The sequence below is a fragment of the Sebastes fasciatus genome, chromosome 13 (assembly GCF_043250625.1).
Source record: "Sebastes fasciatus isolate fSebFas1 chromosome 13, fSebFas1.pri, whole genome shotgun sequence".
NCBI lineage: Eukaryota > Metazoa > Chordata > Actinopteri > Perciformes > Sebastidae > Sebastes > Sebastes fasciatus.
In genome coordinates, this window is record NC_133807.1 from 1875722 (window position 1) to 1891346 (window position 15625).

The window sequence follows — 15625 nt, forward strand, 5'->3', positions numbered from 1 at the left end:
CATGGCCCACAATACATTTCACAAAAGCCCTTCCTTTCAATATAATCCTTCACAACTAAATGTGTATGTGTGCCTCAGTGGCTCATGTAAAGTCCTAAATATACTGTGTTTCAAGAAATATTTAAACATTTTGGGAAAAATGCCTATTTACTTTATTTTAGAGAATGCGATGAGAAGGTTAATACCACTCATATCTGTGCGTTAAGTAGCAGAGTCAGTACATGTTTAACCTAGCTTAGCATTAAGACTGGAAACAAGGGGAGAAGTGCTAGCCTGGCTGCGTCCATTGTTGTTGGTAGTGGCTAGAAGGGTACCAGCAAACTCTTGCGATATTGTTAAGGTTAGGCATTGATCTCGAATAGTTAAGGTTAGGCATTGACCTTGAATAGTAAGGGTTAGGCATTGACCTTGAATAGTAAGGGTTAGGCATTGACCTTGAATAGTAAGGGTTAGGCATTGAACTTGAATAGTAAGGCTTAGGATAGGTCGTGGGGCAGTGAGTCTCGTGAGAGTTTTTGCAAGTTTTTGCAGATCTCAGATCAGAAATGACTATCATTTTTCCAACCTACTTTAGATGAAACCACGCCCACTTCCGTATGACAAAAGTCTCGACGGCTGCGTTCCCATGGAAACCTCCGCCATGTGGGTCCCACACAATATGACAGCTACAGTAGCTTGGAAATTAGCCGCTAACCTGTGTAACGGCAAAGTTTGCTGATCTCCAGCCCGCTGTTACTCTCGGCACTGGAGTTTGCGCTGGCTGAATTCAAGTTGCTACAGCCGCTAACTGAAGGTCCATCTCCGGAGCTGCCGCCCACACTCCTGCCGGCGAGCTAGTCTTCCAGCGGCGGTGAGTGAGACAGAGGGGCCGCAGAGTGCGCTAGCTAGCTAATTCTTAAGTCATTTGTTATCTGATAAACAGTAAATTAATCCAATTCAGTGCCCTGTATTGCTATTTTCCAAACTACTGTAGCTCTCATATGTCGCAGGACCCGCGTGAAAGAGGTTTCCATGGGAACGCAAGCGTCAAAACATTTGTCATACGGAAGGGGGCGTGGTTTCATCTAAAGTATGTTGGAAAAACGACAGACGCAGTCAGGCTCTGTCCAGAGTTAAAAAATACAGCGACCAACATCTCCAAAGCTCACTAATTTACACAATGGATCTTGTATGTTTAATGTGTACATGACCAGAAACATAAAAATGACAATAGAGGGAGTTATGTACAACAACAGTTCAGACAACCTGCTACTTCAGTGTAATATAGAGTGCTACAGGAATGAGTCCTAAAACCCGAAACCGTAGCACATACGGTTCCCTCGTCTAGAAGTCAATGGGTTTATTGAATGGATTTTTAGTTAAATGCCTGAATTAAGTTGTGTGGTTAACACAAGCTTAAGAGATGTTAACTTTTTGTTCTACGACATAAAATACATCAATAAATACCCCACTCTTGAATTGTGAAGCCTTTGTGTCTTTCAACGTCATCGTTTAGTCCTCCTTTACAGCCTCGTGGTGTATACTGGCACTCATGTGACCGTGGTGTAGTTCCTTTATAGCCTAACGCTATCTTTTTACTTCTGGCGATTGCAGTCGCGCTTTAAAAATCATAAAAGTGGTGTTCATTTGTAAAGATTATCTTGCTGAACAAAACGTGTATGTATCATAAACATGTGTTTGCCACAGAGCTGATTTTCTGCAATAATTCCAAATCCAATGGAACAATCCCATTGGCTTTTGTCGGGGGAACCAGGGTGATGCTAACTTCCTGGTTGGACTAAAAAATACGTCATCCCTGTAGCACTCTATTACCAGCTATAGCGCATGTTGCTAGCTACGTCCGGTTTGGTACCAAACCTGGCCACCTCAATGTGATGAACTGACTTGGGAAGCTGTTGTTTGCTAAACAATAGTTACCTCAAGTAACTCACCATAGAACCACAATAAATATTTTTTTTCATCACTGTCGGGTAAACAAATGAGATACAACGTGTTAACTAGTGAGCTTTAGAGTTGCATTTTTGCACTTTGGACAAAACCATGCTAGCAGTTTGGCCCTCTCTCTAGTCTTTATAGTTAGCTAGGCTAACGGTGTCTCGACTTTAGTTCCGTACTTAACTCTGAAGGGTGGTATTGATCTTTTATCACTCTTGGAAAGAAAGTGAATAAGCGTATTTCCAAACATGTGGAAGTATTCATTTAATGCAGCAACGATCGTGTTCTAAAAAGATCCTGAAAAGATGTTGAGAAACATCTCTGTTTGCAACAGTCCATTTCTACAGAAGTGCAGTTGCCTGCAGTTAGCTGTAGCTAGCAATGACTTTGACCTGGTTACATGTGACTTTCTCCCTCTCGTCCAAGGTTGAAGAGTACTAGAAGGCTGCACTGGTAACATTATATAACTGTGCATTAGGACTTTAGTTTCCACAATACTGTAACATTTTATACAGTAGGCTATAGAAAGTATAGAAACCTCACATTTAGCATAAAATAAAAGGAAAACTCACTCAACTACTGCCGTATAAATATGTTAGTGTTTTTTTCTCTCATCAACATACAGACAGACATCATATAATACTCAATCTCCAACTTCCATTACAGCTAATACGCTATAACATGATAAAACGCACTACAGTTTTGTCTCCATAGGATGGATTTTGTCTTTTGTTCATTGCAGCTCCTCCTACTAACTTACAGTGGATATGACCCATTAAAGTGATAAATATTACTGGTGCATTAATCTATTACTGATGCATTAATCTCTACAGGTTGTGTTGAGGGAGTACTGATCTTATTATGCTGGTGGGTGAGTGGTTCACATTATGGATGCACCAATACTAATACCGGGTATCGGGTCTGATACTGTGCTCATTTACTCGTATCGCAAAACGGCACCGATACCACTTTACGACGGTGCGCCCGACCCCGCTGGGCTGGGATCCCACCTCAGCCGGCGCACACCGGCCCTCACTTTCATTGCACCACGGTTTTTTGCTTGCACCCTCTGACTTGTGCATGCACGTTAGACTCCTTGGTCCGTTTTTCAAGACGGGTAGACGGGAAAATGTAATCTTCAGAAGATCCAAGAAGTGCTGGTGTCATATGGCAACTGCAGACATGTACCCCCCCCGGTTGGGAATCACTGTAATAGAGCATCCCCTCCAGCTTAAAGCCATCTTAAAGCTACATTAGGCCGACTGCCTTTTACTGTTCTTTTTTTGTTCTTCTGCTTCAGCTCGCCCTCGGTGTGGTGGGTTGTGGAGAGGAGGGCCAAGCACTCATCTCACAGAGTGAAGTTTTGTGTTGGGACACCACTACATTTCAGAAGCACACGCAATAGGACGGGGGGGATTGAGGGCAAATGGGAAGAAATGGGACACAGCACAAGTACAGGATGTCCCTTTTCTACTTTTTGGGCATAGAAGCAAAACAATGTCTCTTTTCCCTCCCTTCAGGTGTTGAATATCAACTACTCTACTCTAACCTGCAGTCAATGCAAGTGGCAATATGGAAGAAATGAACCAAAATTTGCATAAAATTGATTTGCTGTTGACCTGCTGTTATGTTGGTTGGTTGCAAACGTAATTAAATTTGGCATATTCATTAAAGCTGAGAAACTTTTCCAAAGTGGAAACAAGAAGCCCCAAGGACACAAAAGAAGGCACCCTGTATCCTGTGGCGTTAAGTGGGTCTGCCAGTTTTGGCAGCACTTGTTTGTACTACGTTTAATAGCCTCTGTTCTCCCCTCCTGTAGGTGGAATCGCTAAGCAGCCATTATAAATCAGATGTACTTTCTGGTGTTCTTGCTGCAGGGCATAGTTGCATTGAGTGTGTCTGACTGCTATTTAACAGTGTTAGGTACTGCATAAATTTAACTGGCCTCCCCGTTGTGCACAGGTAGAAAAGCCCTTCATACAAGCTGCAACCATGGATGAGATGGACCTGCCCCAGATGAAGAAGGAGGTGGAGAGCCTCAAGTACCAGCTGGCCTTCAAACGAGAGAAGTCCTCCAAAACAGTGACTGAGTGAGTAGTTGGTCCACAATAGCTCTACAAGCACCTGCACAGAGTTCAAACCCCAAAAGACAACTGTGATAAGTAGCTCTGAAATGAAATAGCTTTGGTTTTGCTAAATGCATTGAGCACAATGAGAAACATGTGACAGTTAGACACAGCATGCAACAATGTAAAAGTTGTTAATCCACTTACACAAGGTTGTAACTGAATATTTGAAGTACAACCAGGTGGTGAACTCCGGTTCTAAAAAGTGAAGCCAATGCGGAAATGCTTTAAACTTGCATTCTTTCTAACGGCCATCAGGAGGCGACTCCTCTGGTTGCAAAAAGAAGCCTGATTGTATAGAAGTCTATGAGAAAATGACCCTACTTCTCACTTGATTTATTACACATTGTAAAAATAGAAAACATAGTTTCAAGTCTTCTTCAAGACAGCATAAACGATAAAGCAGGGTATGCTTTAGGGCGTGGCTACCTTGTGATTGACAGGTCGCTACCACAGTGTTCCGATCAGTCCCGATCTGGGAGTAGTCCGTGTGTTCCTCTTACAGCTTTAACCCTTTCACAGTGTGTTTTCAGTACATGAAAGTTAATTATAACCTTTATGGTCGCCTAGAAATGTCTTATTCAGCGTTCGGTTGTACTTAGCTCCTCCCTCTCGTGTCACTTCCGGTCGCAAATAATGGCCAAAAACCAAGATGGCGATGGCCAAAATGCCGAAGTCGAGGCTTCAAAACCGTAGTCCACAATCCAATGGTTGACGTCACGGTGACTTTCCTTCATATCTTAAATTTGACTACCCTGTGAACATGTGAGTAAGTGGACCTCGAGTTGAGGTTGTATAACCAACTGCTGTTTCCACGGTAACTCAAGTATTCAGTGGGTTATTCAATTATACACCAATATAAATGCTACTCACATACGGCTAGAAATATCTGCTGTTGTTCATTGTAATAAGTACGATGAACACAATGACTTTGGATATGACTGCATAAGTCATTCCAGCACAATAATAAAACAGTGATATGATTTCATTAACTAATGCTGCCTTGAAGGCTACTGTCACAGCGCATATCGCATCATTAAGCAAAGCTGCAGCCGTCATTAAGTTGTGTTCAGCGCTCTCTTTGTCTGTCTCATGCTCTCACTGCAGTGCCAGTAGATGAAGGGCCAATCAGAAGAAACACTTCTGACGCTTCAACAGCACTGCTAGAGAGGACTGTCTGTCTTTCATGTAGAGTACAAAAGTATTCAGGGTCAGTGTTTTGAAACTTGTGAATATAAAAAAAATACTGAAAAAATAGGAGAAGTAGTGATGGAAAGAGTACATTGTTTTCCTTACTTACATCTTTATTTACTTCAAGTACTGTTATGGATAGGCTAATTAACTGAATTTAAAGTGAGATTATGTAAACTTCGAGAGAACAATTAACATATTCTTTCTTTTACAAAAGAAAAGTTAAATGCCTGAAACAATAAAACACACCTTTGCCAATTTCAGCACAGGCAAATTCACCAAGAATGGATTGCAGCCGCTGATAGCACCATGAAATGCGAATCACTTGCAACTGCTACCCCGTCCGATTCACAAAAGATATTGCGTAAATGATATTACAGCGCAAACACGCCCATAAAGTTTTGGAGCTGAGTGCAATTTACCCTTTTTTTGCATATAATTGCAATTATCCATGTGGCAAAGTATTAGTGTTAATTTTGTGAAAGCTATAATATTAGGGATGTCCATGATTAACCATTTAACGTTAACCGACATTAAGCATTTTAACCGATTAACGCTATCGGTTAAAACGGTTAAAAGAAATGTTAATAAGTAATTAAAAAGCTGAAAAAAAACGTCCACCTTAAGCCCACCTTAAGAGGCGGAGCCGGCGTTACAGATACAGGAAGTTGGCTCCCGTCTATAGCTCGCTTGAGCGGAGGAGTTGTAGCCTCGTAGCATTTATTCACCAACAAATAAACTGTGTCTGCTACACCTACGTTCACAGCTAGAACGCCACCAACAAAAAAAGTGTCTGCCTGCTAAATTAACGCTCCCGGACGCTGAACTGGAGATAGTGAATGCAGTATACGCTCCCGGACGGGTGAACTCGGGACTACGTTGTCTGTTGTCCTCATACACTGCAGCTGACGCACCGCTGCTTAAGAGGCACAAATCTTGTCAGTAAACGGTTAATAATCAGTTAACGAAGGTCGGTTATAGGATAAGGAAATTTTTTAAAATTAGCATCCCTATATAATATGTAATCGTTGTCGGTTGCCGTTTGTAAACACACAGCATTCAAAGTTGGCCACTCCTCCTCAGCTCAATGAGCGAGCGAGGGGGAGAGAGAGCAATGGTTGAGCAAGCTATAGAGTGAATGAAGATAGGGAATGGTGTTAGTGGGAAACAGGTGAATCAGAGAAATAAAATGTTATTGCTGAAGCCAAGTAACGTCCCGAACACAGCAAAATAAGAGGAAAAGAGATGATTGAGAGGGATTATTTTTGTATCGGTATATACATTGTTTTTTTAGAAAATCCATGCATATTATACCTTTAACGAAAACTATGACTAAATATGTACGTCAAGGACCTATTTTTCCATGACTAAGATGAGACGGCACCAACATCATTAAACACTAACTGTGACTATATCAACAGGCAATATTGACTAAAAATGTAGTTTAAAATATAAGTTAAAGTTAACAATGACGACAACAGGGCTTGGGAGAAAGAAAGCAGGTGATTCTTTGGCTAGATTAAATTGACTAAAATGTTCAATATGACGTAATGACTTAAATCGACTAAAGTCAACAGTTTTCATTGACTAAAACTATACTAAAATAGTCACCATTTTCTCTGAATGAGACTAAAATGCCCAGACTTTTAGTCAACTAAACCTAAGAAAGACAAAAGAAAACCAGGATGAGGTTGACTAAATATGATAAAAAACGAACGGAGACATTTTACTACTCTGTACATTCGCCAAGAACACAGGATGCAGAGAGAAAAAGAAAATGGACATTTTCAGACCATGAGCTACAAGTCATGACCGAGGTGCAGAGGCATAGAGTGCTAGAGGAATGAGTCCTAAAACCCGGAAATGAGTTATCATTTTAGCAAGTCCCGATTCCTTCATCTGGAATGTTTTTGAATGGGTATTTTGTTAGATGCCTGAAATAAAGTCTGTGGTTAACATAAGATTAAGAGATTTTAACATTTTGTTCTACGGCATAAAATACATTAAATAAATAACACACTCGTGAATTTTTAAGCTTTTATATGTCTTGAAAAAGGTGGCTGCTAACAAGTGGCTAAATGAGACGACTAAATGTCATAACGCAAAACCCTAGTCCGTTCAACAAGTTCAACTGCTGTAAAGTACACTACTTTAGTTAAAGAAAAGGACTTTTGTACAAATTCAAACTTTCTAAAAAAAGTTAAAGTACACAAAAAGCTACAGCTGCAGAATTGAATGTAATTAGTTACTTCTGGTTGCTCAGCTTCCCCCTCTCCTTCTTGCCTTGTATGGAAAAAGAGAGGATGGATTGTGGTAGTAAACTTCCTCAGGAATTTGAAAAATCTCTCTCTCTCTCTCTCTCTCTCTCTCTCTCTTCACAAAGTTTGGTAAAGTGGATAGAGGACGGCGTCCCAGAGGATCCCTTCCTGAACCCAGAGCTGATGAAGAACAACCCATGGGTGGAGAAAGGAAAGTGCATCCTTCTCTAGAAGAAACCAACCACCCTGCCACGGCCTTTCAACTTTAACCACGCTGGCCAACACACACCTGATGACCCCTGAACCTGACCCTCCTGTCCCGGGCCTGTGACGGCCCTGACAGGACAGCGCCTCCTAACCTCTCACCGTGAATGTACAACAGCTGATGTCCCCCTACACACACACTCCAACAAGGGCACAGAAACACACACTGACAGAGAAACACACTCACACACTCCAAACTTTGGGTTTCTCCCTGACCGCCACACATTCACTGCAAGTTTATTCCTGCCACGGCAATGCATCATTACTACGATATATGAAGACGATGATCAATATTATTACATGTCTCTGTATGATATATGATGACTTATTTATGCAGCTGCCAGTCACACACTTTCTCTGCTCTTTTACAATCTCTACTTTTTTTTTTTCCATTTCCATGTTGTAATAAACTGTAGTCACATTCTTACTGCCAGACTGACTGCAGATCTGCTAGGGGGATTTTGTTCCACGTTGAGATACAAACCACTTGCTCTTACAAAATGATCATAAAACCAGAATAAAGTTTTGGTACTTTATCGATTGAAAGTTAATAAATTGCGCAAGTTTGTGGTTGACAAAATAACTACATTAAAGCTGTTAACGCCATGTTAAAACTAAACCATACCATAAGAACCTACAATGATTCATAATTAAATCAAGCTTATTTATAGTACAGTATATTTATACACCAAGGATTTGCTAATGTTGGCTTACAGACAATGGTTTTAATGTTTTACAATTCCCCAAAGGTTAGGGTTAGAAATCTGACTAACCTCAAGGCCATAACACACCGGGGGTGTGACGAATGAGATGAGACATAAATATGAGTAATACTTGCCTGCGAATCTTATATGTGTAGGGCTTTTATTGTGAAAGGTAAGAACGGAAGGAGTGGATCTGGTCTGCGTTGAGTAATAAAGTTGGCTGTCCTGATTCGAACTACGGAGCCTCCGTGTTGTTGCTGCATAAATATAGGTGCATCTCAACCCGTTCTTCCGAGACCATGATTGGTCGATGCCTTTATTAAAAATATATTGATGCGAATGAATCACTTAAAAAAACGCCCCCGGTGTGTAAAGGCCTTAAGAACCGTAGGACCTACATGTAGGGGACATTAAGAGTCATGGCTGTATTGTATATGAAGCTTTAAGTAAAGTAAGATTAAATCCAGATGTGATTTAATACTCTTGTATTTACACAAACGGGATTGCTTGGTTTTCCTGGGCTGCATGTAAATCAGCGTTGGCTTTACTCTAGAATAGAGGGTGGTGGTAATGAGGTGGTTCAATAACGCCAAGAAACGCAGAAGAATACCTTGAGCGAAGTATTAGTTTAGTTACGATAATGACAGCTCAGCTAGCTGGCTAAGAGTTATCCATAGTAAGCTAACACAAACATATGAATAATTAATATTTAGTGGTTTGTGCAATTGGATTTCAGTCCATCTCGAATGCTTCTCGGATGCAGGTGTGTAAAAGCCATTGTGACAATATGAATTTCATTATTATCAATTTTAAATCTTTATAGGTTCTTATGCTGCATTTTCAAACTATAAACATGTTCTTTGTTAACCAATTACTTAACTTTAATATGTTAACCACAAACTTAATTAACAAATTATGCCAGACAAATTAGTTCGTACGAAGTGTCATCTGACCATGTCGGGGGGACTGCCCATTGTTCCGAAAATACACACTCCCTGCGCAACAAACAGAAGAACGTAGCTAATTATTATGCAGAATGACATTAACGGAACTTCCCGTCTCATTTGCCTTGAAGCTTTCATTGGTTGGGTTGGTTGGGTTTAGGCATGAGGAGTGAAATTAGGGTAGTGGCTAGAAGGGAGCCTGCAAACTGAGGAAACTCTCAAGATTGTTAAGGTTAATCATTGATCTCGAATAGTTAAGGTTAGGGATTGACCTGGAACAGTTAAGGTTAGGCATTGACCTCAAATTGGTACGGTTAGGATAGGTCTTCGGGCAGTGAGTCTCGCGAGAGTTTTTGCAAATCAGCTTCATGCCTTCGACCGGGAAGGTCCGATGAAGCCATTTTGCATAATAATTAGCCATGTTCGGAATAACGGGCTGTCAGGACATTTTTTGGGCTATTGGGGTTTCGGAACAATAGGCCATCGGAACAATGGCACAGCACCCATACCGGAACACAAAAGTGTTTGTGGCAGTTCCGATCTGCTAGGGTGAACAGCCTTCCGTCAAAGAGACAAACAAAGAACGAACATGCACGAGTTAAGAAAAGTTCACCGTGACAGCGAAAATTGCGTTTTCAGTTTCACTTCTATCCTCCCAGTGTGACTACTTACAGTTTTCATATGTACGTTTTGATTTCACACAACATGCAACGCATGGTTTTCACATTTACATTCTGAAGACGAGATCTGCAACCGGTGTTGTTTTTCTTCACTGTCATTAGGTCAGAAAGTTTCATAGCAGCTCAGTTTGTGTTGTCGAAGCAGAATGAAGCTATGGTGTCTCTAGGGGGCGGGGGTGGGTTGAGTCTACTGCTCCTTCTCCGCCTTAGCTACAGCCCCCTAAGGACAACATGCAACATCAAACGAACCATGCACGCACACCGTCTCTCTCCACACATGTACAGGCCCTTTAACTTAACTTATTAACTTATTACTTGGTTTATTTATTCATTTATTTATTGATGAGACCTTTCTCTCACCTTAGTTTTTGTGTCCTATGTCTGCACCCCCTCTTCCTCCTACCCCAACTCGAAAGAAAAAAACAGAAAGACCAAAAAAAACAACAAGAAGAAAAAAGACTACACCTTGCCAGATCACCATCTACTACTGCCTTGTACACAGTTTCCTTAAAACGAGAATGTAAATATACGGCATGATAACCACTGACCTCAGAACTGGCCTGTGTGTGCGTGCACATGACTGTAATTGTGTGTTTATGTGTGCGTATTCTTTTTTTTCTAAAAAGTGCATAAATTTGGACATTAGGCCCCGTTGTGGATTGTGAAACACACACACACACACACACACACATACTGTACATGCACACACAATCAGCTGTGTCACACACACAGGCAGGCCTGAAGCCGAGCAGATCAACAAAACACACACACACACACACGCTGCTTATTGAGAATGTGTATGAGGGGAGGAGTGGCAAGGATGTGGGATTCTCTAAATGACTTGGGACAGGAGAGCCTCACATCATCTCAGTACTGTAATGAGTCTCATTATATAACATTTTCTTCAAGATGACCCGATTCCCCAATGGCTACTCAGTGCTTGGATGACTTTGGTCCTATAACGTGTAACAGAAAATGTTTAATTTTCCCCTTTTCTTAAATTAATTTCAACAATGATATGGTCCATGACGTTTGTTGAATGAAGTAATTTTTTTTTTTAAACATGCTTGCATTTATCTTAGACCTGCACTTCTTACTTTCTGAAAAACATATCCGGCAAGCAAGATTCCATCCAATCATACTGTAACCATGTGTCCTACAGAATTACGTTTCCATACAACTAAAATGCATTCTCAGTTACGTTACGAGGGTAACATATTTTCAACCGGATTACAGTTGCAGTTTTAAACAGTTTGAAACACGTGGTTAACGCTGTAAATTGAAACAAAACAAAACAAATAACTCAACAAAGCTACTTGGTTAGGTTCAAGTCACAGAACTACTTGGTTAGGTTTAGGTAACAAAACTACATGGTTAGGTTTAGGAAACAAAACTACGTGGTTAGGTTTAGGAAACAAAACTATGTGGTTAGGTATAGGAAACAAAACTACTTGGTTATGTTTAGGAAATAAAACTGTGGTTAGGTTTAGGAAACAAAACTACGTGGTTAGGTTTAGGAAACAAAACTGTGGTTAGGTATAGGAAACAAAACTACTTGGTTATGTTTAGGAAATAAAACTGCGGTTAGGTTTAGGAAACAAAGCCATTTGGTTAGGTTTAGGAAATAAAACTACTTGGTTAGGTTTAGGAAACAAAATTACGCGGTTGGGTTTAGGGAACAAAACTATGCGGTTAGGTTTAAGAAACAAAACTACTTGGTTAGGTTTAGAAAAAGAAAAAAACCCATCATGGTTTGGCAAAACAAAACCACTACATGGTTAATGACTAATGAAATAAATTAATGTTTATTATGTTATTAAGCTATGGACGTAAATTAAAATAAATGAATATTGACTCTTAGTTTCAGACGGGACACAAACGGCAGTCTCCTGGGTGAAAGTCCTGTGTTTGTCTGACCCACCCACCATCCCGACCTCCTCCCTAGGCGGACTTCCGCGGACTATCACGAAAAACATATTTGTGGTGCATCAAAAACAAACGTAATCCGCGACAAAATGTGTTTCCCTCTAAACACGATTCACAATGCAGTTTCTTTGTATGAGAACGTCATTTTTAGGAGACAGGGCTGCCTATTGACATGTTTTAGATTTATTAAAATACTTTTTGGGAACAAAATCAAAATTGTCACTTTAGCCTACAACAAGAAGCATATAAGCAACATGACAATTCCAAATGGAATCATTTTAGAGGCTCCATGGTTCACTGGCATGTACAGTATGCACCTCCATTGTTTTGGACATTATGTATTATTCATTTTATTTTAATAGTTTAGGTGTTGGAAAGTACAATGTGTGTTAACTAGTTGACAGAATGATACTAAAGCTTTGCGTTAAAATATAGCCTTGTAATTTCATGATAAATGCATGTAGGGGGACTTTTAAAACGACTTCCACGGTACAAAGAACTGAAGTTCTGAGCCTCAGGTTTGTAGCTTTTCCAGTGTTAGGCTTAAGTTTATTCCCTCTTCCAACATGATTTTACCACTCAAAGGTTTCAAACTTTTTTTGCTCTTACAACACCACTGGAAAAGCAACAAATGCTGTTCGCTGCAGTCTCACAGCAGCTCCAAAAGTACGTGAGAGGATTCCTGAGTCTGCCTGTCCCTTCTCTGTTTTCTGTTCAGCAACTGTAACTTTATTTGTTTGGTTTGTTTTTATATAATCTGAACGTGCGTACATATGTAAGTTATTACTATTATAATGACAGCATAAAATCTTGTCTAAATATCTAGCAACATATTCCTTGTGAGAGTGCTTTGGAAAAAAAATATTATGCATCAGATCAAGTCCTAGTGTAAAGATGACAATGAGCAATAAATTAAAGATCATTTTTTATTGAATGTTTTGCAAAAACATTTATCTTATTGAATAAAGTAGAAGATTTTTAGACAACTCTGTTGTCTTTGTCTTTTGTGTGTACCTTTGTAAGTGCAACATCAACTGCAAATCTACAGTAAGAGTGGCCTGATTAATGGCATCAGCAAGAGAGATATGCCACTTCCAACTGATTTGTTATGGCGAAATAATACATAATAACCCCATCTCCAAGCCAGAAATTGGCAACGTGAAACCAGATGGCCATTCAGTCAATTTAGCATTGTATAATGAGAGAGACAAAGAAAGAAAAAGGGACGGGCAGACATAGCCAACTCGGTCTCACGGGAAAGCGTATAAATACCACGACATTATACGGACATTCTGTGTGTCATGAGTACGCATTTTAGCGCTATTGTGTCATTTGTACGCCACGCAAACGTCCGCAGTTAGATTTAGGCAAGAAAACCACCAACTTAGGTTCAGGCAAGAAAACCACTTAGTTAGGGTAAGGGAAAACGTCATGGTTGGGCTTAAAAAAGTAAGTAAACTAAGTGAAACACATACGGATACAACTACCGAAAACACGTCACAAACGTCAACATGAAACACATGACATGACAAACGTCACTAACGTAACTTGCAACAAAACACCGGTCGACAATGGTCTCAAATAGGGGTCTCCTGGTTAAATGTCCAGTGTTTGTTAGGCCCATCCACATCTCCACCCGTCCACCATAAGTGGTCTTTCTCGCTTTTTATACTACATCACAAATTCTTACCGTAGCATTTATATGCAGATACGTTTGCGTTGCAGTCAGTGCGGGATACATTGCGTACAAAAGACACGCAGAAATCAAGAAAGGCACACTTATTGCACGCTAAATGCCTTGCGCATTATTGTGGCATGTATTCAACTTTTTGTGTGAACTGGCAGACATACAGCAGCAATACATTTTACAATATCCTCAAAGGCAGCAGCTCTAGATGTAGGAATGAACTCACTGGGTGGGTAAAAGTTATACTCCACCCAAAATGTACCAAATGCAGGCTTCTTTCTAGGTGGCAGGTTAAAGTTGGTAGTTGTCTCCGTTGTAGACAACAGCACCTGGCTAAATACACACTCTTCAACAAATTAGAAACTTTTGTTAAGTGATCAATGTTAGTGATATTCATGGCCATATTAGCATTCAGGGTCATGGTCTTGCGAAGTCAGCCGGTTATCTAGCTGACCAGCTAACATGCTATCATGTATCAAACCAGCTATTACAAAATTGTGTATTAGCAAGTGCTAGTCTTCAAATTTTTAGCATCTTGCTCTGCTACTCTCCTTTTTGCTGGACTTCAGTCTGATGTTCCTTAGCCCAAGAAACTACAGTTAAGTTTGTCAGGAAGAAAGAGCTCTGCTTCACGAGCTCGCTCGTTCTTTCACTTCCCGGCTGATAAAAAGACCAGAAGTCGCTGGATAAAACACATCAAGTAAGATAACGTTACATATGCGCACAGGATATAGTAGTTACCTAGCTAGCTACTGACGTATATTGTGCGAAACGAGAGATGTTGTTCACTGAGTGGGTTCACACAAAACTAAACGATACTACGACAAACCTACGACACACTGCAACTTTCTTGACCTTCAAAATTATCTTTTAAACTGACAAACATCACGTGTGATTCTTGGCGCAATTCAAACGGTATTAAAAAAATATTTGTCTCTCACCGTTGACTACTGTACATTATTTTTTCCGAAAGTAGCTCTCAGAGGGAAAAAGGATGGAGACTCCTGGCCTACACGTTACCATTATTTTTGTTTGAGACAGCTGGCATTGTTTTGTAGCCAAGTATGTTCCATACAACGCTTGCAATGGCAAAACGCTAAAGGCTACAGTGTTTTGGCTAACGTAATGTAACCATGGCTCGTAGTAGGAGGCTATCGTCCTAACCAGTCTGTGTCATCCGTCATCAAAATGTAACATTAGCATTTTAAAATAAATATTTAATGGTCTAATGGTCTGTCCCCATGTCAGTGAATTTAAACTACTGCTTGCAATCTGAGGATATATATAGAGAGAGTGTGTGTGTGCGTGTACAGCCTCTGCTGTTTTCTTACAGTCATTGAGCTATACCTGAGGAATAAAGTCTCATCATTTATTGGGTATCGAGAATTGTGGAAATTTACTGGTATTGTTATCGATTACTAGATTTCTGGTATCGTGACATCCCTACCTACTAAACAACTTTTTTGTCATTGTTGGGCCAGATACTGGCGTAGACCAATGCAATACATATGTGATAAAACAACTTAAACATCTCTTTTGATTTCATGGGAACTTTAAAGTTGGTAATTTTCTTCTTCATAGCTTCCTCCTACATCAGTGCCTGTCTAAACTCAGAAATCCTCAAACAAATGGCAGACAAAAGCTTTTGATAAAATATCAATGTTAGTGTAATTCATGACTATTCATCAACTATCATCACAAATTCTTTTTTTTTTCATCAAGTAAAATGCTAGCCTTCAAATTCTTAACATGTTTTCCTGCCACTTGCCTTTTTACTGTGCTTCAGTATCATGTTAGCCAGAGAAACTACAGCTCTTTGGCTCTGACCGTAGGTTTTTATTACTACATTTTTCAGCCTCCTATAGCAGGCCTACTGTAGCTCTGGGATATGCAAAACTCTTAAAGTTTCC

General features: G+C 40.1%; 1 protein-coding gene across 2 annotated transcripts in view; it reads left to right on the forward strand.

Annotated features, from left to right (window-relative positions):
• The window catches only part of LOC141779965 (guanine nucleotide-binding protein G(I)/G(S)/G(O) subunit gamma-13-like), a 29000-nt gene extending 15986 nt beyond the window's left edge, over positions 1 to 13014 (forward strand). The window contains exons 1-4 of one of the 2 annotated variants that reach the window (XM_074655013.1): positions 706 to 850; positions 3898 to 4025; positions 7636 to 11586; positions 11691 to 13014. In XM_074655013.1, the coding sequence (XP_074511114.1) occupies positions 3928 to 4025; positions 7636 to 7741 (204 nt within the window). In that variant the 5' untranslated portion in view covers positions 706 to 850; positions 3898 to 3927 and the 3' untranslated portion in view covers positions 7742 to 11586; positions 11691 to 13014. Of the gene's footprint in view, positions 1 to 705; positions 851 to 3897; positions 4026 to 7635; positions 11587 to 11690 lie in introns of those variants that run through there. The other variant, XM_074655012.1, reaches the window with a different exon arrangement.
• The last annotated feature ends 2611 nt before the right edge of the window (positions 13015 to 15625 follow it).